This window comes from Podarcis tiliguerta (assembly GCF_965153285.1).
Source record: "Podarcis tiliguerta genome assembly, chromosome: 1".
In the NCBI taxonomy this organism is placed as follows: domain Eukaryota; kingdom Metazoa; phylum Chordata; class Lepidosauria; order Squamata; family Lacertidae; genus Podarcis; species Podarcis tiliguerta.
The window spans coordinates 100499344-100526798 of NC_139534.1; the positions used below are offsets into that span (position 1 = coordinate 100499344).

General features: G+C 43.0%; 1 protein-coding gene across 7 annotated transcripts in view; it reads left to right on the plus strand.

Annotated features, from left to right (window-relative positions):
• Positions 1 to 27455, plus strand: part of AKAP6 (A-kinase anchoring protein 6) — a 247747-nt gene that overhangs the window by 67339 nt on the left and 152953 nt on the right. For 4 of the 7 annotated variants that reach the window (XM_083452109.1, XM_083452107.1, XM_083452112.1 and 1 more), the window contains 4 exons: positions 4184 to 4450; positions 9340 to 11154; positions 17612 to 17734; positions 26393 to 26489. In XM_083452109.1, the coding sequence (XP_083308235.1) occupies positions 4184 to 4450; positions 9340 to 11154; positions 17612 to 17734; positions 26393 to 26489 (2302 nt within the window). The remainder of the gene's footprint in view (positions 1 to 4183; positions 4451 to 9339; positions 11155 to 17611; positions 17735 to 26392; positions 26490 to 27455) is intronic. The other 3 variants (XM_083452110.1, XM_083452108.1, XM_083452111.1) reach the window with 1 other exon arrangement.

The window sequence follows — 27455 nt, forward strand, 5'->3', positions numbered from 1 at the left end:
AGATTCGAGCAGACCCTAGGAACGTCTAGCTGCATTCCTATGTACACTTAACTGAGAGTCAATCCCATTGAATTCATAGAGACTTGCTTCCAAGTAAACACACTTAAGATTGTCAGTCTGCAGGCTGCAGTGTTTATACTGGATTTTTGTTTAATGAACATGGAGGGCTCGGACTTTGGCTGACAGATAGTAGCAGCTGTAACTTATTGGATCAGCTGTCCTTTGGATGGAGATAAATGGACAGTTGGTCTTGTACAGATGCAGCCCCTATACTCTGAGAAATTCCATGCTCAAAGATGCTTCTGTACAGCCTATCAACTCATTGCAGGAAACCACATGGTTTTATAAGCATGTGCCTGACTTAGGTTTTAGATAAAAACAAGGCTACTAAAGTGCTCAAGTCTTCAGAGCTCTATTTAAAAAATAACAACAACCCTGTTTTTGATGGCCTCTCTTGCAATATGATAACACGGATGACAGCACAAATTACCTCCCAGACTCTCATATGGCATGCTGGTCTGCCTTATTTCAGAGTCATTAATTGCACATACTTTAATTGTCCCTTGTGAAATGGTATGGACAGTGCCAGGTTAACAAATAAGCAGAATAGGCACCAGCTTATGGGCCCCACTCCTTTTAGGGGCCTTGCGACAACAGATCAAAATAATTTTGATCTTGAAAGATAATTACAACCAAGATTTCATAGTTCAATGCTATTCCACTAGAGTGCATGCACGAGCCCCCCCACCCCACCCCCTTCGAGATTTCAGCTGCCTAGGGGCCTCCACAGGGTTTAATCTGGCACTGGGTATGAAGCTGTATGGTCTGCCTACTTTAACAGTGTATAACCCCATCTGGTGTTAATGTTTCATTGTTTGTTTTTGTGAAAAACATCCCTATTTGCATAGCAGTCATTATGATATAAAGTGGAACGTGGGATGTTTTTTCTGTCTGTGGATGGAGCATGTGATATAATTTTTCTACTCATTTAGGAATGCCTTAGTATCAATATCAGCTCTAAAAGTAATAATTCTAATAAAGAAATTATTTTTTATTTTAAAAAAATCCTTAGTGTAATAGGATTACTAGGTAAAAAAAGGTAAAGGACCCCTGGAAAGTTAAGTCCAGTCAAAGGGGACTATGGGGTTGTGGCGCTCATCTTGCTTTCAGGCTGAGGGAGCCAGCATTTGTTCAGATATCTTTCCAGGTAATGTGGCCAGCATGACTAAACCACTTCTGGTGCAACGGAAAACCCTGACGGAAACCAGAGCATATGGAAATGCTGTTTACCTTCCCGCCACCGCAGTACCTGTTTATCTACTTGCACTGACATGCTTTCGAACTGCTAGGTTGGCAGGAGCTGGGACAGAGCAATGGGAGCTCACTTTGTTGCGGGGATTCGAACCGCCAACCTTCCGATCAGCAAGTCAAAGAAGCTCAATGGCTTAGACCACAGCACCACCCACGTCCCATGCAATAGGATTACTAGTCGACTGCTGTGAAGGACACTTGTTAAGTATTGGAGGAAGGACAAAATGTCTGCTTAATAGTCAGTGGCTAGGCTTGCCATACACATCAGTTGTTGGGGAAATTGCGGGTGAATGTCTCAGGATGGCTGGTTGATATTTCACAATGGAAGTGATATAGAGATCTCCTGGCGTAACACACTTCCTGCTTCCCACAGTTAGGATTATGTAAGTCAGAAATGTGTGCGAAGAGAACAGAAGCAAGTTTGGGGATGGTGGCCACATTTCAACACAATTCCAAGCCAAAAACAATGGTTAAGCAAATTAGCTTGTGGATGAAGTGTGCACACACAGCTCAAACTCCCCTACTTTGATCCTATCTGAAGCAAAGGTTTGTTCGTGGTTATCATTCATGGTTTATTTTGGGAGAAACAAACTTCCCCACCCCCTGCTGCTTTCCTTCTGGGTCCCGTCTTTCCTTACTACATCCAAGGATTAGAGAGGCCTGGCATCTACAAACTCATAACATAACTCATAATATTGTGACAATGACCAGTGGTGGTTAATTCCTCTTTTAAATGTAGTGTATTGGATTCGTGATATTACATGCAGAATGATCCCAGATGTTCCTGAGATTCTCCCTATAGTTAGATTCCAGTAGTGACTGAGATACAACATTGGTATTGGTTGATTTCTGGAAATAACTGTTACTTTCTTTGTACTGTATTTGAAATAGATTACCCTTTTGAACCTAAATGCTCTTCCATTAAACATTGCATAGGAAATGTCATAGAAGTTTTGCCTCCTGCTTCCCTCTTTTCATTCTTGAGAATGCTCACTTGGCGTCAGGTCATATTTGAGATATTTGGCATACCCTTGAAGCAATGAAACAACTCAAGAGAAAGCAGGCTGTCAATTGTTCTGTTAATGTGTAATACCAGTTGACTCCTGCTGTGTGTGTGACATAGTAAGGCCTACAGCCAGTAGCAACTGTTACTGTTATTGGGGTATGTGGTTTTCCAAAGCCTTTACAGTGTCACCCATACACACTCCACTCCATCCAGGAAAACAAGAGGCATTATCAGAATTCAGGGACAAATTTCAGCCCAGGGGAAAACAGCCAAGGAAGAAGAAGAGTTTGGATTTGATATCCCGCTTTATCACTACCCGAAGGAGTCTCAAAGCAGCTGACATTCTCCTTTCCCTTCCTCCCCCACCACAAACACTGTGTGGGGTGAGTGGGGCTGAGAGACTTCAAAGAAGTGTGACTAGCCCAAGGTCACCCAGCAGCTGCATGTGGAGGAGCAGACACGAACCCGGTTCCCCAGATTATGAATCTACCGCTCTTAACCACTTCACTACACTGGCCCTCTCAAGGAGTGTGCAAAGCAGCACTAGTAAGGGGTGGGGTCATGGGGAAGGAGGTATGGCTGGTGTCACCCCGACATATCTACACAGCTCTGAAGTAATGTCCAAATTACCCTCCAACCAAGTTACTTAACATACAACATTTAGTTTTCCTGAGAGGTATTTTATATATCTATAGGATAGATATTCCTCTGAATACAGTTCAGAAACTTCAGCTGGACATTACAGTACTTCAGAGCTGTGTCTGGGTGACATTCCCAGCCACCCATGACCCATGGAACTTGTCCCTGAATTCTGATAATGCCTCTTGTTTTCCTGGATGGAGCGGAGCATGTCAGTGTGTATAGAAATTAGCCTACTGCGTAAAAGCAAAATTCACATTTGTTGTTCTTTTTGCCCCCTTTTGCCTCCGTCCCCACCAACCACTAGGATGTGGCCTCTGGAAGGCTGCCGAGAAAGGAATGTGGCCCTTAAACTGGAAAAGTTCCCCCCTCCCTGCTCTGCTGTAGATCAGTCTTGCAAGCCAGATCCTAATATGCCGCAGAGTTCAGGTACACAGGCCTAATAGCTACAGATTGTTCAGTCAAGTAAGCCAGATTATATGCTTGAAGAGAAGGCACCACCCCTCAAATACAACCCATAGGGAAATGCCTTCTCAGTGCCAAAGATGATAGCTTTTGTGGAAGTTTGTAGGAGCATCAGAAATGGTCTCAGATGATGTGTGCATCATAAAAGAGAGAATCAAGGACTGGGCAGAGGAGGAATGGTGGAGACCACCTCCCCAGCCTGACCTTCCAGAGAAGAAGAAGATAGTTGAGAATTACAACAGGGGTTTGAGGGAGGTCACAGCTCAGAGGCAGATAACGGGAAAAGTTGGGGAAAAATGGGAGAGGAAGAGGAAGCACCAGGAGGGCAACAGCTGATGGACACAGTGTCTTTAGAAAGCATCCCAGACCCTCCTCTCCCAGAACCCAGTGAGCCTTGAAAGTAGTAGTGCAAAGGGCTCAAAAGCAAAGGGCCCTCAGCGCCACCCGTAAGGGAAAAGATGGCGAATGAGGAAGTGGGAGAAAAGGGGGTGGAGAATCACTCGGGGCAATGCCATTGTTCCAAGAGGCTGCATTCCCAAGCCTCTCTCTGTAAATGTTGAATAAAAAGCAGATGGTAAGAACCTTTACTTGTCTTTTCCATTCCTGGCAACCTGCCATGGGGGTTGGTTCCTCTGCCGCCTGACAGATAGACAGAGTGCTATATATAATCTTTAGATTATGAAAATTAAATCAGCAATTTAAAATGTAAAATCAAATTACTGTATAACTTTGGCTAATATTCTTCCCCCATCTTTCTTATAGGATATATGTGAAGATATCTCTGATCACGTTGAACAAATCCATGCTCTTCTGGAGACTGAATTTTCCCTGAAGCTCTTGTCTTACTCCGTCAACGTGATTGTTGACATCCATACAGTACAACTTCTTTGGCACCAGCTTCGAGTTTCTGTCCTGGTTCTACGAGAGAGAATTCTACAGGGACTGCAGGATGCCAATGGGAATTACACCAGGCAGACTGATATTCTGCAAGCCTTTTCAGAGGAAACAAAGGAGGTATGGCAAGTAAATGTAAGAATTTACTTTTTGAACTCTAACCCCTTAGTTGGGTTTCAAGCTCATTTGAACGAATACAGTTACTTCGGCTACTACTGCAAAATGTGCTTAGTTCAGGCAATTCCAGCTAATTCCTGCCCAGGGTTGTCAATCAATTTTAGTGTGATGCAGTAAATTTTAAATGAATGCTGTAGTCATCCATTCAGAATGACTGAACTAGCAAAAATAAAGTGTAGGTCTGTCATGTTTGCTTTGAAGCTGCTGTGCCAGGGATAAAACCAAATGAATACAGAGCTAAAGGCAGATGCCTCTATATAACCTACGTGGGAAAGACACATAGAGCATGTGAATGACTTACATTCTGTGATTAGCAAAGAGACCAAATGCATCCACCATAATATTTTTTTTTCAGTGGAAAGTTATCGGTTCACTTTAGCACCACTGTTGGAAGAATCTTTTAGATCTACAGCTAATATTTGGCCCATGATTGCACAAATGTACATGCCTTATTGGCAGAATTCTCCTGCAACCCTAAAAAAAAAAAGGTGCCCTAATTCTCATTTAAATCAGTCTAATGTATTTGGAATGGAGTGTGTTTTGTGCCACAGTCTTCCATAGCTAGATATGCTTAATTCCTGGAGTGCTTAGGGTCAAACGCAGTCCATGCCTGCCTGTTCACTGCCACAATGCATAGTTTGCCACTATTCATGGACCTTGTTGTCTTAGGGCCAGTTTGAACATGACGGCTGCAGTGTGGAGACGAAGGACAGGGGAGAAACTCAAGCCACTTATCACTGAAAGGCCACTCTACCTAATTCAAGTTTCCATACAAGTACGGAAACACCGCCTCTCTTCAAAATGTGCACTTCACTGAATTTTGCAGTGATATTTTCCACTGACATGTACAGAAATGCATAAAGTTGGATAAAGTTTGCCTATAAATGCATGTTAGTGAAAATAACACAAACAAATTCATTATATTAGGAGAAAATTGGCTTGCAAAAAAAAAAGTGTGCATTGGGCAAAATTACGTAGAAAATTATGCATGTTAGGAGAAGCACACACGCTAAGATGCTGGTGAATTTTCATGATAACTTAAAAAAAATATTGTTATGATTGGGGGGGGGGGACGTAGGCTGTGTGCAGAGACTATAGATAATTAGAAATGCTGCCAAGTAAAGCAGGATTTTAGATGTTATGATGGACATCTGATTCTGTACTGGCTCTGGCAGACAAGGGCCACAGGGTGCCCAATGGGATTTAAAGGAGGGCTTCTTGGTGGCTTCCTTGTGGCAATCTTCATGTTTAATAGTTGATAGTGCATTTGCTTTACCTGCCGAAGGTCCCAGATTCAGTCCCTGGGATTTCCAGGTAGGACTGAGAATGCCGCCTTTTTGAAATCCTAGGGAGCCACAGCCAACCAATGCAACTATTGCTGAGCTATATGGACCAGGAGGCAGCTTGCTGTGTTCCTGTGACCCTTGCATGGTGCTGGCTGGGGTGATGTGTGCAGAAAGCAGAAGGGGCTGCCTCCAAAGATACTACCAAAAGACTTTAGTAAGAATCACCTGAGGATCAGCTAAGGCAGGGATAGGGAACCTGTGGCCCTCCAGATGTTGCTGGGAACCTCATCTCCTGTCATCCCTGGCATGGTTAGAGCATAGTGCTGATAACGCCAAGGTTGCAGGTTTGATCCCCGTATGGGACAGCTGCATATTCCTGCATTGCAGGCTTTGGACTAGATGACCCATAGGGTCCTTTCCAATGGGAGCTTGAGTCCCAAAGCGTCTGAAGGGCTACAGGCCCTTTCCCCCAATCTACTGCCCTTTCTGAGCTCTTAATCAGGGAAATCTAAAAGATGCACTTTCCCTGCTTGATCCCAACTAACTGAATGCCTTGCTGCAGTGGCAGAATGTGGGCAGGGCCAATTGCTGCCGCCTAAGGCTGCAGTCAGAGATTTGGATTTTCCCTGGCATGGAGCAGAATTAGAAGGATGCTGTGGTTTGACAGGATCAACTCCTAAGACAACATCAAAGATGTATCTTGTTCAGTTCCCAAAATTTAAATCCTGTCTCCAGGCAAAAGTTTGGCGAGCTGAGACTCATCTTCAGATTTGACACTGTATAGTTCATTGGCTCGCGAATGAACAAGAGCCTGGTTCTATTCCACGGAAACTGCGAGCGCAATACTTGCACAACTTAAAAGTCCAAGTTGTTTTCACACACGCTTTGTTCTATGCTTTGCAGAAGCCCTTTGTACAATAAGTTTATCCATGGCATAGCTAGTTACGACCCTTGACATTATTATTATTATTATTTAATTTTACCAGAATGATTTTAGTTGCTGCTGCTATAAGCTACCAATTTGTAAACAAGTTTCCTTGCAGAGGCTTAGTAAATATGCTAAAAATAACAATGGCTTCTCACCGAAGAAGGCGATCTGAAGAGAGTGGGTGGCTCTGAAATTGAGACCAGCAGACAGGCTGAAGCTCACTCCTTTCCTCACCCACCTCTGTTTCCTGTCTACACCTGTCTTTTGCCCACTGCTTCTTCAGATCTGGTTGTGACTGGCAGGTTAAAGAGAGTTTGCCGGGGAGCATCTCTAAGCCAGCACTGGCAAAATGAACCTTCCTAGAGGAATAACAATTGATCTTTTGTGCCAAGTATGTCCCTAAACCCACACACCTACTTTCCAGATATGAGCAATACCTGGCAGACACAAATATTCATTTTTTCCCCTCCTCATTGCATTATTTGCAAAAGCCATTTGTGAAGATTCTGGGCCTAGCCCAAGGGTAACAAAACTCACAAAGGCTTTTGTCTTCCATGAATCCACATGCTGTGGTGCTGTAGCTGCTGCAGCTCCTAGTTGAATGTAGGGCCGTGCAGCGGGAGGTGGAGGGGAGCGACAGCCAGGTACACATGCCCCAGACCTCAGAGGGCTAAGCTGGCACAGTCCCCCAGTCTGCCAGACTTATGCTGTTTGAATGTGTAACTTTTTTCTTACAAGACTCCCAGCTCAGGCCTCAGACAAGCTGTTCACAGGCCTGATTGAACGGCTACCTTTGGCCATAAGAAGACGTGTTCTGGGAGATTTTTGATTAGCTTAGAACCAGAAAATGCATTATGTGTGGGAATAGTTTGCCGGGGGGGGGGGGGGCCTCAGAGCCACACTAAAGCCACAGAGCTGTCGCCGTTGCTTTTTAGGAGAGGTAGGAAAAAGGCAGCGACAAGGTTAGGACTGTGTGAGGATACTGGGAGGAGCTTCATATCGGCTCTGCTGGTGTTCCTTACTGCTGCCGCGCCCCTCTTCCTCCTGATAAGTGGCAGCGATTCCTTTGATGGGATGTTATTGCTGGGGCTGTTTCCTGCCAGGTGAGCCCCTCCTGGTCATGTGAATGGCGTCTGATCTATCTCCTCACCACAAATCTCTTTCCACAAATCTCACCGTCTCTCCTTCACATTGCCAGTGACCTGGAATGATGTGGCATGGAGTAACAATGTGATACCTAGACACACAGTGTGTCTGTTACCCACACACAGTACACTTTAAAATGGTACATTGGTGGAAAACATAACCTGTTCTTTAGCTCTGACTTGGGAGCTGAACAGCTGGCTTCTTATCTACCCACTGTCTCTTTTTGCCATGCCCTGGTCCCAGGCCTCAGGCAGCAATCTTGTTATGTGTGTTCCAGGTGTTAGGTTCTAAGATCCAGTGCTTTTTTCTAAAAAATATACATTTGGGGGTACTCTCATTTTCCTACTCATATTGAAATACTGCCCCTCAATGAGGCCAAACTTAGATTCACAAATTGTTTAGGCATATGCATACCCAGAAAAGGAAAAGTACTGCTAAGATCCAAGGAAGCCCAAAGGGCAGAAGCAGATATATGGTCAGACCCAGATCATTCAAATTCTGGGAAATACAAATTACCGTAGATCCAAGAAGCCGCAGACCAGGAGCAGATTTAGGGCTTTGTGAGTGGTGTGCATAATCTGAGATGAGGGCACTGAGATGAGCTCAGTAAGCAAGGTGGTGGGCTTTGGGAAGGAGACATGAGGGCTCTGACAGGGTCTTAGAGTCCTCCCATCTCCTTCCCAAAGCCTAGTTAGCGCTTCCCCAGCTTTGGGAAGGTGGTAGAAGTGGTCTAGGACTCTGCCAGAGCCCTTGCGACTTCTTCCCAAAGCCAGATGCATCCTCACCCACCTTTGGGAAGGCAGTGTGAGGGCTGGTGGGGGTGCCAAATTTTGCCCTCACATAGCAGCCAAGTCCATCACTGTACAGGCAGAGCTGTGCCAAAGTTAAGTTGGGAGAATACAGCAAGTGAGGACAAGTGAGGCAAGCTACCAGCAGTCTCAGTTGCTCTCTGAGATGAGTTGCTCAGAATGAGGAGCTGGTTCTGAGACCCAGCTTACTTACATAGGTAGACCCTGAATGGCTTGTGTGATCAGCTGATAATATTCTCCTCAGAAACCATCTTAGAAGTGTATAGATCAGTTTATGACTATTAGAAATAATAATTATGTATGTACTGTTTTCCTGACGTAACATTGATGTCCATATCCTGAGAAGTAGACCTGAATCTTGATGTCTAGTAAATTTACATTTTAAGAAATGAAAGCCAGAAACTGAATTGAAAATGTTGAATTTCTACTACAAGTCTAATCCCATTTCACAGCAATATGACAAGGCTGCTTTCTGTTAACATCCAGTAATGTTCTATTTCTAAAGATTACAGAAGGAAACTGCCCCTGAGTCTGTATTTTTTCATGCTTTGTGGGAAGATGTGTGATTCATGGGATCGGTGTTAAACTCATAGAATTGATGCTATATTTACACACACATGCATGCATATAACGCACACACACCATGCTAAAAGCTTTCCTATTTCTGTTTTGTCACAGGACCGCCTTGACTCTCTAACAGAAGTGGATGACTCAGGACAGCTAACTATCAAATGTTCTCAGAATTACTTGTCGCTGGATTGTGGAATTACTGCGTTTGAACTATCTGACTACAGCCCCAGCGAAGACTTTCTTGGTGCGCTTGGTGACATGACCTCCGGTCAGGCTAAAGTAAAACCATTTGAGTCTTGGAGCTGCAGTGAAATGGAAAAAGATTTCCCAGAGCTTATCAGAAGTGTTGGATTACTGGCAGTAGCAACTGATTCGATTGCTTCCAAATGTAATGAAACCATTAATGCAAAAGAAATCCATTTACCCATGTCAACAGACCACCAGGAGGAAGGCCAAAGTTACAAACCATCATCGACTCTGTCCCCTGATCTTTCACTCTCTCATATTTCTGGGAACTTGCCTCTTTGTACAGTATCGGGCCCAGAGGATTCTGTGAACTCACTCGATGGCAAGACTGTCTTTGAATTAGTAAAACAGGAGCTCGATCCATTAACCTCGGACGGTGCAAAAAGCCAACAGCATCCTCATAGCGAAAACTCCACTCCCAAGAGATCAATTAGAGACTGCTTCGACTACAACGAGGATTCTCCTACACAACCCACTGTGCCCAAACGCGGTTTGTTTCTAAAGGAAGACATATTTAGAACGGATATGGTGATCAATGATATAAAAAACCAGATCTCCCTGATGTTTAAGACTGAAATGAGCAGGAGCACACCCTCGCTGTTGGATCCACCAGACAGATCCAAACTTTGCCTGGCTTTGCAAGCAGCGTACAACAACTGCCCCTCGTCCATCAGCCAGTCGTGTGACTGCTTACACAACATAAGTGATCAGAATCTCAAGTACACAATTCAAAACCACCTGAAGGAAAATTCCATTGGCCTGGGGAAGCCCAGTGACAACACTAGAAGGGAGAAGCTGCGATGCAAGAAGTCCCACGACATTCCCGAGGAGGTGGCATCGTGCAGGATATCGAGGATTGGATCCAATGCTGCGTCGACGAATCATTCGGCCAAAAGAGGCCTCGCTGCTTTACAAAATGGAATTCCCTTTGGTAGCTTGCAGTCCATAGAAGGAACCGAAAGTGACTCGACCTCTGCGTCTTCTGATCCTTGTAAACGGCGAGAACTGAATGGCCAGTATTGCAGTGAAAGAGATCACTCTGCTTCACCTGCTCATAGCCAAGTGAGTGGCTCTTCAGCTGGTTCAGATTCTGCGGTGTCCTCATCTCCCGTTCTTCCCAGAAGTCAGGGCAAAAAGGCCCATTCATCTTCACCGAGTTACGTCAATACGGACAGCAAAGCTGCTGATGCCTGGTATGGTTCCGATGAATACTTAGCGCTTCCCTCACACCTCAAACAGACTGAAGTGTTAGCTTTGAAATTAGAAAATTTGACAAAACTGCTTCCTCAGAAACCTCAAGCGGAGACCATTCAAAACATTGATGACTGGGAACTCTCTGAAATGAACTCGGACTCTGAGCTTTACCCGACCTATCAGATCAAGAAGAAGCACAAAAGGTTAGGCAGAGTTTCACCCAGCTCTTCAAGTGACATAATATCTTCGGTAGGGGACAGCATTGAATCAGGGCCTCTTAGTGACATTCTGTCAGATGAAGAGCTTTGCACATCCTCACCAAGCATCAAAAAATACCTGGAAGAGAGGCCGCGAAAGCCGTCAGTTACTCAGCCCGTCGATAAAAATGACTTGTCTGCCACAAATAAATCGGCTTTAATTCAACAGCTGATGCAGGATATACAAGATCAGGATAATTATGAAATTATATGGGAAAAAATGGAGGTAAGGAAAAAATTAACAGTGTTTACCTCTATACTGCTTCATTAATTTTTTTCCTGCAGCTGGAAACAAAGGTTGGTGAGGGGTGGGCAAGTTCCAAGAGTGTCAAGAAGTTATAAATGCATTTTTGCCTCCTTTTTATACCATTTCAAAATGGAGATGCCCAAAGGAGCTAACAGCAATATATGTCCAATGATATACACCCCAGAGAAAATACATCAAAATATATGAGTTCAAGTGCATTCACAAATTTTCATGCAAATTATATATATATATGGGTACACACACACACACACACACACATGTTTATACAGGACAGGACAGATTTGTGAAGGAACACACATGAAATTGAAAGGAACTGGAAGTAAACTGATCCAATCATCCCTGCCATGAAAGAATAAAGTGTTTGTAAACGGTACAACATAATGAACAATGTCTGGCATGATTAGGGATGTGAAAAGGTGCTGTTTTCCATTCTGCTTTGTTGCATGCAGCGCTGCTTCTGTTCCGCTGCAGTTTGTCTTCTGCCAAAAACTGCCTTATTCATCTCACTGTCTGCCGTGGTGAAATGACATAACTTATGTAATTAACCATGCAAATGCTGTTGTCCTTACATAATTCCACCCCATTCGTTTCAGTGCAAAGGACACACAATGCAAATGGAGGGGGAAATGTAATCAATTCTGTATCGTTTGTGGACTGAAAGCCAAAACACAGGAAATAGCAATAGCATTCACTGGATTGATTTCCATTCCAGACATAGGACGAATAAGCAAACACGATTAGCCTTCCGCTTCTGTTTTCTCTGACATCTCTAAGAGTAATAGCTGCATATTGAGATATTTAAGGCCGATCCACAAATACATTGTAGGCAATCCCCATCTCACATTTTTCTAATGCTTTTCCGTAGTGATGCTCGGGAGTTGATGTAGCAAAACGTAGGGGAGGTTGTTTTCTACTCTTTTGCGTCTGCTCCTACTGCATTTAATATCCTTCTCAGACGTGGCTACTTGGCACCCTCTTGAGGCCAACTGGTGCTACTGCATCTCTTTCACAGATTTGCTCTGTTGTTGTTTTTAAATCAGGTCCAAATAGCTCAGTTGAGTGCAGTGGGACTAATTTCAACCAGCATGAAAGCATCCTGATTGAAGTCATGAAACACCTTTGAGGGAAAACAGGCAGAACGCCACATGTGAACTCAGGAAATATAGTTAGATTTCGAAAACAGTTTTAACTTCTTCATTCATTCGTTCATTTATTCATTCATTTCCCAGCCATAACTGCTCAAACGGTATCCATACCAAATTCCAACTGTGGTTTGGTTAGTTGTAGCTGGCTTCATAGTTCCAGGCTATTTGATTGTTTTTAATTTATCAGATTGAAAGCCGTGATCCCATTTCTTCCTCTTTCCCCCCCTTTTTTAGCCTCACAGCTATCATGTGGGGTGGATTAAATTGAAAGATAATAACTAGTTTGAGGGGGGAAATCTGTTGAACTTAATGGCTGAGCAGGGACACAAACACATTCCTCAGAGTCAGTGTGGTCACATAACTATAGACGGAACACAATTGCCTCCTTTTGACGAGGCAATTGATTAACCACTGAAAGGGAGGGTTTTTTCACTTTGAAAAGGGCTTCCTGTTTTCGGCTCATCCCTAACACACACCAAAGCATGAAGGAATTCAAGACAGAAAGCTGTTATCAGAACAGTCTCCTCTTAATGGCCTCTTTGGCTGGAATCTAAGGGTCAGTCCAGGCATGCATGTTCATTGCTTATTGGCTTCAGCAGCTAGTTGTTGCCGAGAATAATATGAATCTGAGCGCTCTCTGATTGATCTTCCCAAAATCAAGTCTCAAGCAACCCTTTTCAGTTTTTTTTCTCTTCAATTTTTGGAAATAATAACCAACAAAAAAGCTAGCAAATTATTTAGTATCGCAGGGTAGTTCCTATGACATATTCCTTGGTACAGCATCCCATTCAAATACCACAAAACATTGCTCGCATCTAGTCCAACATAAACATACTTTGGGATGGGATGGAAGTAAATTTGGAATGTGCATTCGGAGTGAAAAATGGTAGATACTGCACACAGAGCAACCTTCTCAGAGCTGGTATACATTTTTATTCTTGTTTCTGGTAATTTTCACAAGGGGTATGAGGGATCGCTCAGTTGGTAGAGCATGAGACTCTTAATCTTAGGGTTGTGCCTTACTTCGGGTGAAAGATTCATTCATTTCAGGAGGGATGGATTAGTTATGAACCGCCCTGAGACCTGCGGGTATAGGGCGGTATATTAAATACATACATACATACATACATACATACCCACCCTCATAGTCCCTTCCAACAATTCTATGATCCCTTCTTACCCACTGTAATATCTAACACTGGCTACCACTGCCTTTGCCAACCTGATGCCCTCCAGATGTTTTGGACTATAACTTCCATCAGCCCCATCCAGCACACCATTGGAGAATCATAGAATCGTAGAGCTTACAGTCTAGAACTAGAGGCAATGCAGGGAACAGAGGCAGGAAGAGAAGTGAGACAGGGTAAATAAGGGGAAGGGTATGTGGTTATTTCAGTCACAGGTAGACTTAAGCCCTATTCAGATGTTTCCCACTCCTTGTTTACCATCAGGCAGAAGGCAAAGGCAAAAAGGAGTGAAGCCACTGAACCAGTCCCACTACACGCGTCTTGTGGGGCTGAACCTCTGCATCAGAGAGCCTGCTATACTCCGATATGCTCCCTGCATGATTTAGAACTCTGATTTTCTAGGGTTCCAAATTATATGGGAACTTACTGAACTAGAAAAAGCTCTCCACTGCAGCAACCAACCCATGTAGGGCTGTAGGGGTGATAATGGGGATGGGGAGAGGCAACAGACTCATACCCACTGATCACATAGAGTGGGAAGATCAAAGAAATAGATCTTAGTTGCAATTGGATCATAGAATTTAAGAACTGTAGAGTAGGAAGGGAGTACGAAAGGCATCTAAGGGACACGGGTGGTGCTGTGGGTTAAACCACAGAGCCTAGGGCTTACCGATCAGAAGGTCAGCGGTTCGAATCCCCGCAATGGGGTAAGTTCCCGTTGCTCTGTCCAACTTAGCAGTTCGAAAGCACGTCAAAGTGCAAGTAGATAAATAGGTAGCACTCTGGCGGGAAGGTGAACGTTTCTGTGTGCTGTTCTGGTTCGCTAGAAGCGGCTTAGTCATGCTGGCCACATGACCCAGAAGCTGTACGCCGGCTTCCTTGGCCAATAAAGCGAGATGAGCACCGCAACCCCAGAGTCGTTCACGACTGGACCTAATGGCCAGGGGTCCCTTTACCCTTTACCTTTACCTTTACAAGAGGCATCTAGTTCCAATTCCCTGCAATGCAGGAATTTTTTGCATAACGTGGGGCTTGAACCTGTGACCCAGAGATTAAGAGTCTCATGCTCTACCAACTTGAGCCATCCCAGTCATAACCCAGTCTTATTGGGTAGAGAAGTCATTATTACACTATACCTGGAAATAAATAATGCAATTCACCCCCGAAGGTGCACTTTTCCATTGTCTCCCAAGACAGACAGATACTAGCATCCAACAATGCTAGCCCCTTAAATTATGATTATTGTCATTCCAAGCATGAGCAGAGGTGAGATACCTATTTTGAAACCAACAACAGCGGTTGCTCCAAATTTACTGTGTTTGCCGAGGTCACATATTTCTGATGTAGTCAGCATCAGTTGTTGACTTTTACCACACCTCGGCTCAGAACAAGCGAAAGTTGGAGCGATACTGGGGAGGCGGGGTTCTGCAACACCTTTCACATCATGTGGGGAACAGCAATTTTAAAAGTACAAACATTGACATTAAAATTACAATAAATGAAATGTAGCTGAAAGCCCAGAGCAGGGTTAAAGTCAATAACCAGCCAGTTGAAAAATAAGTACCTGCAGGAGCCTGGGAGCACAGGTATGTTTGTAATAAGTGCCGAAAGGCCATCCATATTGGCACCACTAGAAGAATGCTCTATCGTGTGTTATAAAACACCTTTGTCTGAAATAACTGCTGGCAATACCTGGTATACTGCACTTTAGCCTCCAGGTGGTGCTGTCTGCTTGAATAATGAGATTTAGGAACTGGACAGTGTTATCTATCTTCTGACAGTAATTTTCAGTGTCAGGCTTTTAGTATTCTAAATAATTTTCAATCTCTACAGTTGTTTTCCTTTGAACAGGCTCCATAAAATTTTACAGACATCATCTGAAAAATAGTGGGATTATAGTGATTTGTGCTTTACACCAGAAAAGGGCCTTTTTCTGGAAAGAGGGATAGCCACCTCTTCTTATGCCACTACTTCTATATTTTCTTATCCTTGACTGTTGTTTACCAGAAGCATGCCTGCTTTGTAAAGTGTCATTGCAAGGGGAACAATTACATTATTTTTTACAGATGAGTTCCGCTTATCACCTCTTTGTGCCATATTAGTGCATATGTCTCAATATCACAGGTTAAATATTCTCTACCACTGTTTTTCGTTATGTCATTTTGTGGCTATACATATGCAAGAAAATGAGATATAAATTGCTGGTGTTAGGATGCTTTTAAATAAGATCATGCGGTATAAAATATTTATATGTTGAACGTAACTATCCTTTTTACTGCTGTTGTTAGGAATAACTTTGCAGGATATTTCACAGAGTTTTCACATTCCTAGATTGTGACCGTACTTCCTTCTCATCACGTGCCCCTGATCTATCTAGAAGTCATATGCACCGATGAGAAGCAGCTCTTGGCTCACAGATCGAGAGCCATAGACACAAAACAGCTGCTGTGTTTTGTGTGATTCTGCCAAGCAGGCCAGTAGCTGGGACCACATGTGTGTAGCATTGCAAAAGAAGCAACCGTTGCACTGACAAATTATTTGGAAGGGGAAGAAGGGGCTAGATTCAATCTGTCTGTCTCCTCTTTCAGTCTCCCATCCAAAGCGTTAGTGAGGGAGCATTGCCATAGTTCAGTGGCAGAGCATATGGCAGAGCACACAGAAGATACAAGCGCAATCCCCACCCTCTCTAGGAAGGACTAGGAGGGGGTGGGCACTATTGTCTGAAGGCATGGAGAGCTGATGCCAGTCAGTATACATCAGGGGTGGGAAACCTCTGGCCCTCCAGAGTTTATTGGACCACAACTCCCCACCATTCCTGACCATTGGACATACTCATGGCTGTGACTGATGGGAAATCTAGGCCAATACAGTGGTGCCCCACAAGACGAATGCCTCGCAAGACGGAAAACCCGCTAGACGAAAGGGTTTTCCGTTTTGGAGGTGCTTCACAGGACGAATTTGCTATGGGCTTGCTTCGCAAGATGAAAATGTCTTGCGATTCCTGGGGGTTTTTTCCCGCTCCCCACCCCCTTTTTCTAAGGCACTAAGCTGCTAATAGCCTTTTAGCAGCTAATCCGCTAATCCCTTAAGCCTTTAATAGCCACTAATAGCCGCTAAACCGCTAATAGCGCTAATCCGCTAATGGGCTTGCTTCGCAAGACGAAAAAACCGCTAGACGAAGAGACTCATGGAACGGATTCTTTTCGTCTTGCGAGGCACCACTGTACCCTTGAAGGCCACAGGTTTCCTCTTTGTGGTGTAGATGATACTGAGGAAGCTGGCTCAATGGTCTGACTCAGCATAAGATGGTTCCCTGTGTTTCAGCTGCTGCTTATTTTATGAGGCTGTGCATGAAGGGTGATGTTGGCTACACCCATGCAGGGCTGGATCAGGGCAATTGTCTCAAATCTTTTACAAACACAACACTTACCTCGGGAAGTTCAGCAACAAGGACCTCTGCAAAAACCTTCCCTTTGTTCTCCCACTGAAGCTTCTACAGTATCTTTATTTGCTTTTGCTAATTTATTCATTTTCCTTCAGCTAGAGGAACCCTTAAAGCAACTTGCCACATATTTAAAAGCAAATACAAAAGTATTCCATAAAATCTCTCACTCACACCCACACACCCCCAGAAGAACTGAGAATGGAAAAACTACAGCAAAGCTAAAACCAGTTGTACCAGCAGGAAGAAAACACAAAAGAGTTCAAATATTTGATGAAATACAAACACCTGGATAAGGAATAGGGAACCTGTGACCCGCCAGTACCCTATTGGCCATGCTGGCTGGGGAAGAACGGGGCTAGAACCCAGCATCCGGGAGAAGGCAGTTCTTGACTGAGAGATGGACAGATCTGTCAGTGTCAGATTTTCAGTTTGATGTGCAAACCAGGCCGGCAGATGCTATGCCTAACCTTCTCCCATCCTCATAAGCAAGAACTGCCACATTCTTTTAGTGTATGTTCAGAGCAGTGCCATATTCCTTTAATTAAAATAAAGACATAAAATTATTGTTCTTACCTGATTGTCATTTTACTAACAGCCATGCCATTATCCCCCCTCTACCCCTTTTCTTTTTGTGGAAGGGATTTGTAAGCAAGCTAGACGAATTCATCCACTGGTTGAATGAAGCCATGGAAACGACAGAGAACTGGACTCCTCCTAAAGCAGAGACAGACAGCCTTAAGCTCTACCTGGAAACACACTTGGTAAGACAAGATTATTGATTGAAGTTGACAATGATTTTCCCCTTCCCTCTTTATTTAGCTTATCCCTGGGCCTTTAGCGAAAGTGTATATATTTGGTTAAAATACATAAAACCACAACAATGAAAAAAGAATGAGTAACAGCCCAACATTTGATCAGCAACAATTAGCTTTCTGCCCCCAAGCTGCACACCTGCTCCCATGTAAGAGTTCAGCTCCTTCCAGAACAGGTTGAACCCCACCCATTCAGTCTAGGGAACCGCCCACTAACAGTGCCACAGTCAGCAAGCACACTGCAACATACAGGAAAAGAAACAATTCAAGGAATTCAGGATCTAGGAGACTGGGGTGAGAGTTTTCTCTGTGCTGGTCTTATTCCTCCTGGGTTGAGTAATTCCTCGGTTGTCAATACACTGGCACATCATAGTGGCATCATTCTGAATGTCATTGAGCTAAAGTTGGTGACCGGATGATGCATTAATGTACATTGAAAATCACAGCACAGTTTTGCACCGGTAGAGTAATTGTCAAGGTTGTAGCAGGCAAAGGGGCCTTGGAGGCTTGTAGTGCAATCAAAATCTCCAAGCTCTACCTGAAGCAAGGTGCGCACAGCCTTGTGCATCACAAACAGTGGCCAATCCACCTCTGTTTATGTGGCCAGTTCACATATAATGTGAACTATAATGCACATATAATGTGCATTATAATCTGCAGAGACTTTCTTCATTCTGCTGGAGCTTTGGAACTGAGTTTAATGTTGAGGAATGCTGTCCAAACAAAGATCAAAGCTAGTTGTTGAAGTGTCACCTGCATGTTTAATCAAGGGGTTAATATAATGTGGGGGCAGGGAACCTGCAGTTTCACTTTGAATGGTATGCAGGTTTATATATTCCCAAATTACATGCACACACTAAGTTTCTGTCACTTAGCCTTCTGAAACTTACTTCTTGATTACACATACATAGGATTGCACTGAACGTTAATGAAGGGGTGTTGTTTTATTGGAAGACAGAACTAGTCATTGCTTTGTGATCTGTATTTTATTAATTAGAATGTCAACTTTGCATTTGCTCTTGGCCTGGCAGAAACGCTAATCTGTGTTTAAACAGAAGTCTAAGAAATTAAGTTCCCATTAAGGGCAGTGACAAAATGATCTGGATATCGTATTTGCATTTGGCACTAACTTAAGGAGTGGAAATGGCAGGAGCTTGGCTGCCCCCAAATCATCTGTCCAATGACACTCCTCACGCAGCTTCCGACAGCAAGCCCTGGGTTTAAGTCTCAAGCCACCTTGCTGTGGAAAAAGTTCCATGTGTGTTCACCTGTTAGGTCCAGGGGTCGGCAAACTTTTTCAGCAGGGGCTGGTCCACTGTCCCTCAGACCTTGTGGGGGGCCGGACTATATTTGAGGGGCGGAGACTGAACAAATTCCTATGCCCCACAAATAACCCAGAGATGCATTTAAAATAAAAGCACACATTCTACTCATGTAAAAACACGCTGATTCCTGGACCGTCTGCGGGCCGGATTTAGAAGGTGATTGGACCAGATCCAGCCCCCAGGCCTTAGTTTGCCTACTCATGTGTTAGCACTTCCTTCTTTGAGCAAAAATATGTGCAAATGCCCTCTTCACACTGTTGAGCATCAAACTGGGGAAGAGAGGTGTCAGTAGTCCCCAGGAGGAATATATCAGTGCTCACAGAATGGAAATTATGTGTGTGTGTATGTTTTGTGTGTGCTTCAAACCCAAATATGTGCAGGCTAAATATTTTTAAAGAACAAAAGAGGACTATCTCCATAAGTTTATACACTCTTGCAACTTTCAAATAATTACTTTTTGCACAATTCAGTTCTGTTTCCAGTGCTTTGCCAAGGCCTGAGTTTAAGCCTTCAGCCTTCTTGGATTCAAACTAGAACTTATACCTCTGTTGTGAGTAACCTGTGACCCTCCAGATATTATTGTTCTCTGTCTCCCATCATTCCCGGCCAGCATGGCCAATGGTCAAGAATGTAGCGGCAGCAACAGATGGAGGGTCAAAAGTTCCCCACTCCTGTTTTGTCCTGTTTTTGTTGCTCTTTTGCCAATGCAAAAGAACTTTCCCATTTCTGTTTCAAAAAACATTTATTTGCATTTTTTTTAAAAGATGCCGTATGCATTCATTTATTTGGAGATCTGAAACAACTTTTCCAAACACATTTCTAAAAGAAGGATTTCATTTCACCTTCAGACTGTGTAAAGTACATTGTCATAGGAAGAAGCTGCTTTGGATAATGCTAACAAAAGAAAAATCCTCAAGGAAAGTCTGCTAAAAAAATTGTTTTAATAATTATTGAAGAATGGGTTCATGTGTGTGTGGAAGAACTGATCTATGTTAAGCGGGGGCAGGGGGGATCATGTTGTTCTGCCCTCCCAGGACTGGAGCGTTTCAGAACAGAGATTTGGGGAAATCACAAGTTTTAAAACTCATGCACAGTGATGGCACCGGTTAGTTCCATGCTGTCATACCAGGGAAAGAAGGCGAGAGATTACAGCTCATATTTCCTATGCATAATCTTTAGGTGAATTACATGATTCCCCCCACCCCCAAATGAGTAGATTTGCTTTGTCTATGTGTTGTGTGTGTGTGTGTGTGTGTGAGAGAGAGAGAGAGAGAGAGAGAGAGAGAGAGAGAGAGAGAGAGATGTAAGTAGGTAGTTAGGTGGTGGAGAGGAAGGAAAGACTTCATACTATTCAAGAGCGGTACAAGCAATAGGCAAAGGATCACAGCAACAGCAGCAAACTGCAGGTGGAAGTGAATCTGGGGTGTGGAATAGAAATATGAATAATAGCAGCAAATCAGGATCTTGTTAGGAAGTGAGGGGACAAGGAATCATAAATCTACATGGAGGGACAATGTGCTGCACATATCTGCTGCAGCAGTAAACTATGTTAATCAACCCAATGATTTTCTAGTCTTCTGGAGACATTGCATTTGCTGGAAGGAATCTAAAAGAGTAGGAATAGAGATGGCAAGGCCTGGAAAAATCCCAGGGACACACACACCATTTTTTCTGTCTTTTTCCAAAGCCGTTTCCCCCCTGGAAAAACGGGAAAAAACAGTTTGATATAGTTTGATTATTCCACACAGTCCCCCCCCTCCCCGCCACCATTTTTCTGGGGAAAAACAACTTTGGGAAAAACAGGGCAGAAACTGGTCACTTTCCAATTTTTCCGGGGGTTTTACAGGCCTTCCCATCTCTAAGTAGGAACAAGGGATTCCATATACTGGCCTGCCCCACCTCCAGTGACAGACAGACTCACAAAGTACATAAAGGTAAAGGTAAAGGTACCCCTGCCCGTACGGGCCAGTCTTGACAGACTCTAGGGTTGTGCGCCCATCTCACTCAAGAGGCCGGGGTCCAGCGCTGTCCAGAGACACTTCCGGGTCATGTGGCCAGCGTGACAAAGCTGCATCTGGCGAGCCAGCGCAGCACACGGAAACGCCGTTTACCTTCTCGCCAGTAAGCGGTCCCTATTTATCTACTTGCACCCGAGGGTGGTTTCGAACTGCTAGGTTGGCAGGCGCTGGGACCGAACGACGGGAGCGCACCCCGCCGCGGGGATTTGAACCGCCGACCTTTCGATCGGCAAGCCCTAGGCACTGAGGCTTTTACCCACAGCGCCACCCGCATCCCTCACAAAGTACATAGGTTGTCTCAAAAGATTTTTTTAAAAAACAAAACTTTCATTTTAAATACAGTGGGTTACATACGCTTCAGGTTACAGACTCCGCTAACCCAGAAATGGTACCTCGGGTTATGAACTTTGCTTTAGGATGAGAACAGAAATCGTGCTCCGGCGGCGCGGCAGCAGCAGGAGGCCCTATTAGCTAAAGTGGTGCTTCAGGTTAAGGACAGTTTCAGGTTAAGAATGGACCTGCGGAACGAATTAAGTACTTAACCCGAGGTACCACTGTACTAGAAAAAGTGAGTGGTGTTTTTTTTCTTAGAATCCCTGCTTCCCAATGGAAAATAATGCCAGCGATTGTGCACTTAAACACAGTTCCTTTGTTGATGCCATGAATTACCTTTTTCAAAATAAAAGTTGTTTTTTATTGGGGAGGGGGAGGAAAATTAGGTAGCGCCAGACCTTGGTACCTCAAATTTCAGCGGCGCCCTCTGTGATGCCAAAATATCTCTCTCTCTCTGTGTCTCTCTCTCTCTCTCTCTCTCACACATTTCTCACCTTCCGTTGGACATCATAGTTGAAGCGCCCCCAAGGCTTGTCACCCAATGTGACCAAACCAGTTGTGTTTTCCTAAATCTGTCATTGAGGGAGGGCTGGCTAGCAATAGAGGTAAACTCAAGTGTGGAGATGTCAGGACTGTACTCATAATGGAGTGCGACTTTTTGAATTGGGGAATCTTGCATGACTGTCAATGCTATCTGATCCCACCTGACATTTGCACACAGAATATTTACATAGTAGACAACACATGTAGAGACTTGAACAGCCTTTGCCAACAACTCCCATGGGGCTGCAGTAGCCTCCCATGACTGCTTTTTGGAGAAATCCCTGGAGGTAGGAGTGGGACCACTGAAGCACAGCTTCCCCAAACCCCTTGAGATGCTCCAGAAAGGTACTATGGTCAACAGTATCAAAATCCACTGAGAGTTCAAGTAGAATAAGCAAGGTTTCCCCATATCTCTCTCAGTAAATGTCATCAGCCATGGTGACCAGGGCAGTTTCAGTCTCAGGACCAGTTCTGAAGCTGTACAGCAATGGATCCAGGACAGACTTACAAAGCATGCAACTTTCTTCCTATTCTTCACTTTGCTGTTTTAGGAACATGACATGCACTGGGTGTAATTCAGAACACAAACAACCACACATCTATTAGTATTGCAGTATGCAACCATACTGTCTGAAATATTTTCAAAATATATTTGTAACCACATAAAGGTCTGGATTTTATTAAAACAATAACTACCAATATACCCAGTGTTAGAGACAGAGATACAGTCAGCTTCACCCAATGCTGTGTTAAGTATACCTTAGATTTTGCTGGCTGAGAAAAGAAGAAAAGAACAAGGTACATTGGCTTAGAAACAGTAGGCAGTACAGTATTCAACTGCAAAATTGCGCTAGCTCAGTGGGTTGTTCCCTGTCTCTTCTACCTGCATGTTCCACCTCCAAATCTGCTCTGAAGGGTTGGGGGGGACCCCTGGAACAGATTTAGGAGGTGCACAGGGAGAGGAGAGCAAGTGATTGTTCTGTTGCATTGTTCTGCCCAGACACTGAGGTCCAGCCCTGAGGGCCTTCTGGCGGTTCCCTCACTGTGAGAAGTGAAGTTACAGGGAACCAGGCAGAGGGCCTTTTTGGTAGTGGCACCTGCCCTGTGGAACATCATCCCAACCGGTTCTCAAGGAAATAAACAACTACCTGACTTTTAGAAGACATCTGAAAGCAGCCCTGTTTAGAGAAGCTTTTAATAACTAAGGACTATTGTATTTTAATATTTTGTTGGAAGCCGCCCAGAGTGGCTGGGGAAACCCAGCCAGATGTGCTGGGTATAAATAAGTTGTTGTTGCTGTTGTTGTTGTTGTTGCACAAGGAAAAATCCGATCTGCAAAACGATCTGCTTAACACTTTGTTGAATACAACATAGGATCTCAGCATTAGCATGCAGGAACAAACAGCTTCATATATACACTGCAGCAATATTTAAGAAAAGGCTACATATATTTTTATTTAGCTAGGCATTTAGATTATGAAGGAATTCTCCCTCGGCTTGAAAGCAAGATGAGCGCTGCAACCCCATAGTCACCTTTGACTGGGCTTAACTGTCCAGGGGTCCTTTACCTTACCTTTACCTTTACTGCTCCTAGATGCCCACCTGCTCAGGCTCCTACCTGTAAAACTGTGCTGTTGGTGCCAGATCTGCCTAGTCTGTCGGCGTTGAGTTATTTTCTCTGGGAAGCAGCAAGCTTTAACGCTGCAGAAGAAAAAGGCACACACCTGAATGGAGATAATGTAACGTGCCACTGACTACCATCTATTTTGCTCTTGTTTGCTACGATGCTTGCAGTTAGTGAAAAGAGTTTCCCCCTTAAGACCAATGTGTTATTGGTTAATCTGTTGCCAGATTTCGCTATTTGTGCTTTGCAGCAAATTAAGACGCCGAAGTCTAAATTCTGTGCAACTGTAAAATTGCAAATCAAGCCCCAGAGTTTTGGCCCATCTTTATTCATCATATTTTACTTCTTCAGTCAACATTATTACTGGTTAATAGGTGCACCTGTAAATCAAGCTGCATTGTATACTTGATATGTTATGTTAAATGAATCTTTTCTAGGGCAGCAAGTCTATTTTTTCTAATGAAGAAGAATACCTCATCTTTTCCAATTTTCGTATCAAACGCATCCCCATCATCTTGAGGCAGCACCACATCCAGCTGCATCGATGCTCCGCTTCAATTACATGAAATTATCCAACCTACTCTCGGGCCCTTTAGGTTTTCTTTTGCTATATGAGGCACCCGCATGGTTCATCTCTTGTGAAGTGCATGATTACAAACTATTCAACACAAGCCTGTTTTAAGTAAACAGTAAATTAAATATTGTTTGAGCTCACTTTCATGAAAGGAACTTCCAGAAAAGGTTTCATGGAAAGTGAAGCTTTACAAAAAGGAGCTGCACAAAAAGTAATGTTGTTTTTCTTCTTCTTATCTTCTGGATGCTTGACCCAGTTTATATTTTTGGCTCCATCTCATTTTCATTCTGGTTTTGGCATTACTTGCCTAATAATATATATATAAGTTATTTTTGTGGGCCATTTCAGTTTTTAAATGTGAGCATCTTTGTAGAAAATCAAAATGTTTAAATTGGGTTCCTTAGGTCCCTAAAATATATAATATTTGTTTTTAAAAGATTTCTAGATGACAAACTGAATGCCATAAAAAATAAATAAATAGCACAGCATGAAATTTGTGTTGGAGGCTTTGGGAGGGGCTTTCTATGATCATTCATTAGCGTTATCTAATGATACGAAGACAGAGAGAGGTCTTCCATCTTTAATTTCTTTATAGAATTTGACAGCGCATGTCTCACATGATACAGCAAACTGTAGCCGCCCAAATGCCAACTTCTGTGCTGCTTTTAAAGACACGAGAGCCTTGTGTGTGGCCCACACCATTCCACCATTGTGTTTTATCAGCCTACTCCTCACTGACATACCAGGGGACAAAGGTGAGCAGGCAGGTTGCTTTCAAAGTTTCACAAGACATCTATAGATTAAATTCAGTGCTGGATGCAAGCCATGATAGAATTGGCTCTGCTCGGGATCGCCATTCAGAAGCTCCGAAGTGGAGCCAATCACGGCTGAAAGCAGGCACAGATTCCTCTGATGTCATATGACGCGACATGGGCCGACCCAACCATCTGTCCAAAGTGGCCTGTGAAGGAGTGGGCACTTTTGCATCCATCCAGCTGGGCCAAAGTGAATCCTCACCCTGGTGTACAGTTGAAATACTGTAGTGAAGAATCAATATGGTGGTTGGATATCAAATGGCTTTGTTTGTTTGTTTCCAGTGTTTCTGTGCCACCTTTCAGGGAAAGTTCTTCCAAGGCAGCCCACCGCCCACAATAAAACACTGACTGAAATTTATATATACAGTGCGACTAATGTGCATAGCATTACGCTGCAAAATTATATTGCTGGGATTTGCCATTTGACCTTAGCTATCAGCATATTTTACAATTTTTCTAGCCCCTTCCAAATCATTCCAAAAATGGGCAGTCTTTTAGCCATCCACTTCTCCTGGGTCCAGCTGTTTTGAATGTAGGAGTGAGGCAGCGTGCACGACTTTCTGTCTTGACAGGTGGAGAGATTGTTCCTATCATTTCTAGTGAAGTTAGGAGTAAAGGAAGGGAAAGGGAGCAGTAAGGGGGTGGGTTTACTTGCCCCCAGGGCTGAGTGCTATAAGTGTGCAAGAATGAGTATGTTGTGTTCCGTGTATAAATGTAAGATTCTTTCCATTAAACTTTGCAGGTCTTCCCTTGTAAAGACTGCTGTGTGACATATATCAAATACTCAGAGGCGCACAAGTTCACACAGAGTTCCTCAAGTTCCTTTGTTGTTCTTCCTATGTCTAGTTGTCAAAATGAAATTGATTAGCACCAAAATAAATACAATAGTGGACTATCATAAACCTGAACAACAGAGCTAATTTGTTGCAATATTTTGTTTTACTGGATAAAAATGTACGCTGCATATATTTATAGAAATCATTCATTCTCCAATATTTAAATTTATTTATTTATTTATTTAGAAAAAAGAGCATTCATGAACTGATGGCTCCAGTTCAGTGTATTTTATAGGACACTGTTATTCCACATATTGCCCACAGGTTACATGTTTTCATAAAACTTAATGAATTTCTAGATTTGTCAGCTGTTTCAACACAGATGCACTTTGCTAATCTAATGAAAACATTTTGAGCTCCGTTCTGAAATATCAATAGCTTTCAGTATTGCAAATGTATGTGGCTGTTGGGTAAATGGCACTGCGGTTCTTGATAAAAATAGCAAGTAATTTAGTACGTATGCTTTATGTTAGAATGCGTCTCTACCATTTCAGTCTATATATAAATATATATACATATATATATAATTTCCCTTGCAGAGTTTTAAGCTGAATGTAGACAGCCACTGTGCTTTGAAGGAAGCTGTTGTAGAAGAAGGATGCCAACTTCTTGATCTTATAGTATCTCACAAATCAGGTAAATCCTTCTGAATTATTGCAAGTCTTTATGTCTCCAGACTATTAAAGAATAAAGAAGCATTGCTGTAAATTACTGCATATATTCACTTCCTTATGTATTATTAATATTTACATTATCAGTTTGACCTTCAAGATTTATAAATGTTTCATATACTGCATACAATGCTGTGATACTTACAAAATGAAATACTGCCAGCAAATAGTCTGTTCATTTTATTTTGGTCTCAATGCTCAGCTGAGTTTCAATTGAAATTACATCACTGAAAACTTCACGCTGACATATTCTTTGATGTAGGTGCTATGGAAATAACATTAAGATGATAAATTAGGATTTCATATCTATACACATATATATATTTTACATAGTCAGCATGAGTAATCGCATTGCTAAATGCTCCTTTGCCATTTAAGCTAATTCTTACTGCAATTTTAAAGTATTTATTAGGAAAGATTTTAAGATTAGGAATATTATTTCCTTTAGTTATGCTTGTCCTTTTCAGTAAAAGCCTTAAGTCAGAATGAATAATAACTTTTGTCATGTTTTTGGAACTTTGCATGACTAGTTTAATAGGGTGGTTTAATAGGATGCCTAGAAATTTGAGACTTTATTTTGGTCTGGTTGGAAAAAGGCATCTCCCCCCAAGATGAAGTTGTCCTCTGGGTTTTAGTGTGATTATTATTTGAGTTTTTACATCTATTACCTCTCTACCTGCATACACTCTGATAGAACATGAAACAGACTTTTCTCTCAAAACATTCATGCTATGTTAAGGCAGTTGGCTGATTTTGCATAATTTCCTGAATGTATCAGTCTTAAAAAAAACAGCCTGATAGGTCATTGCATATCTGCTAAATATGGTTTTTTTAAAAAAGAGAGAGAGAGAGAGAGAGAGAGAGAGAGAAGAAAATGAGGGCAATAGCTAATATGTGTGGAACAGCATTTTGTTCAGTGAACAGGGCTGAA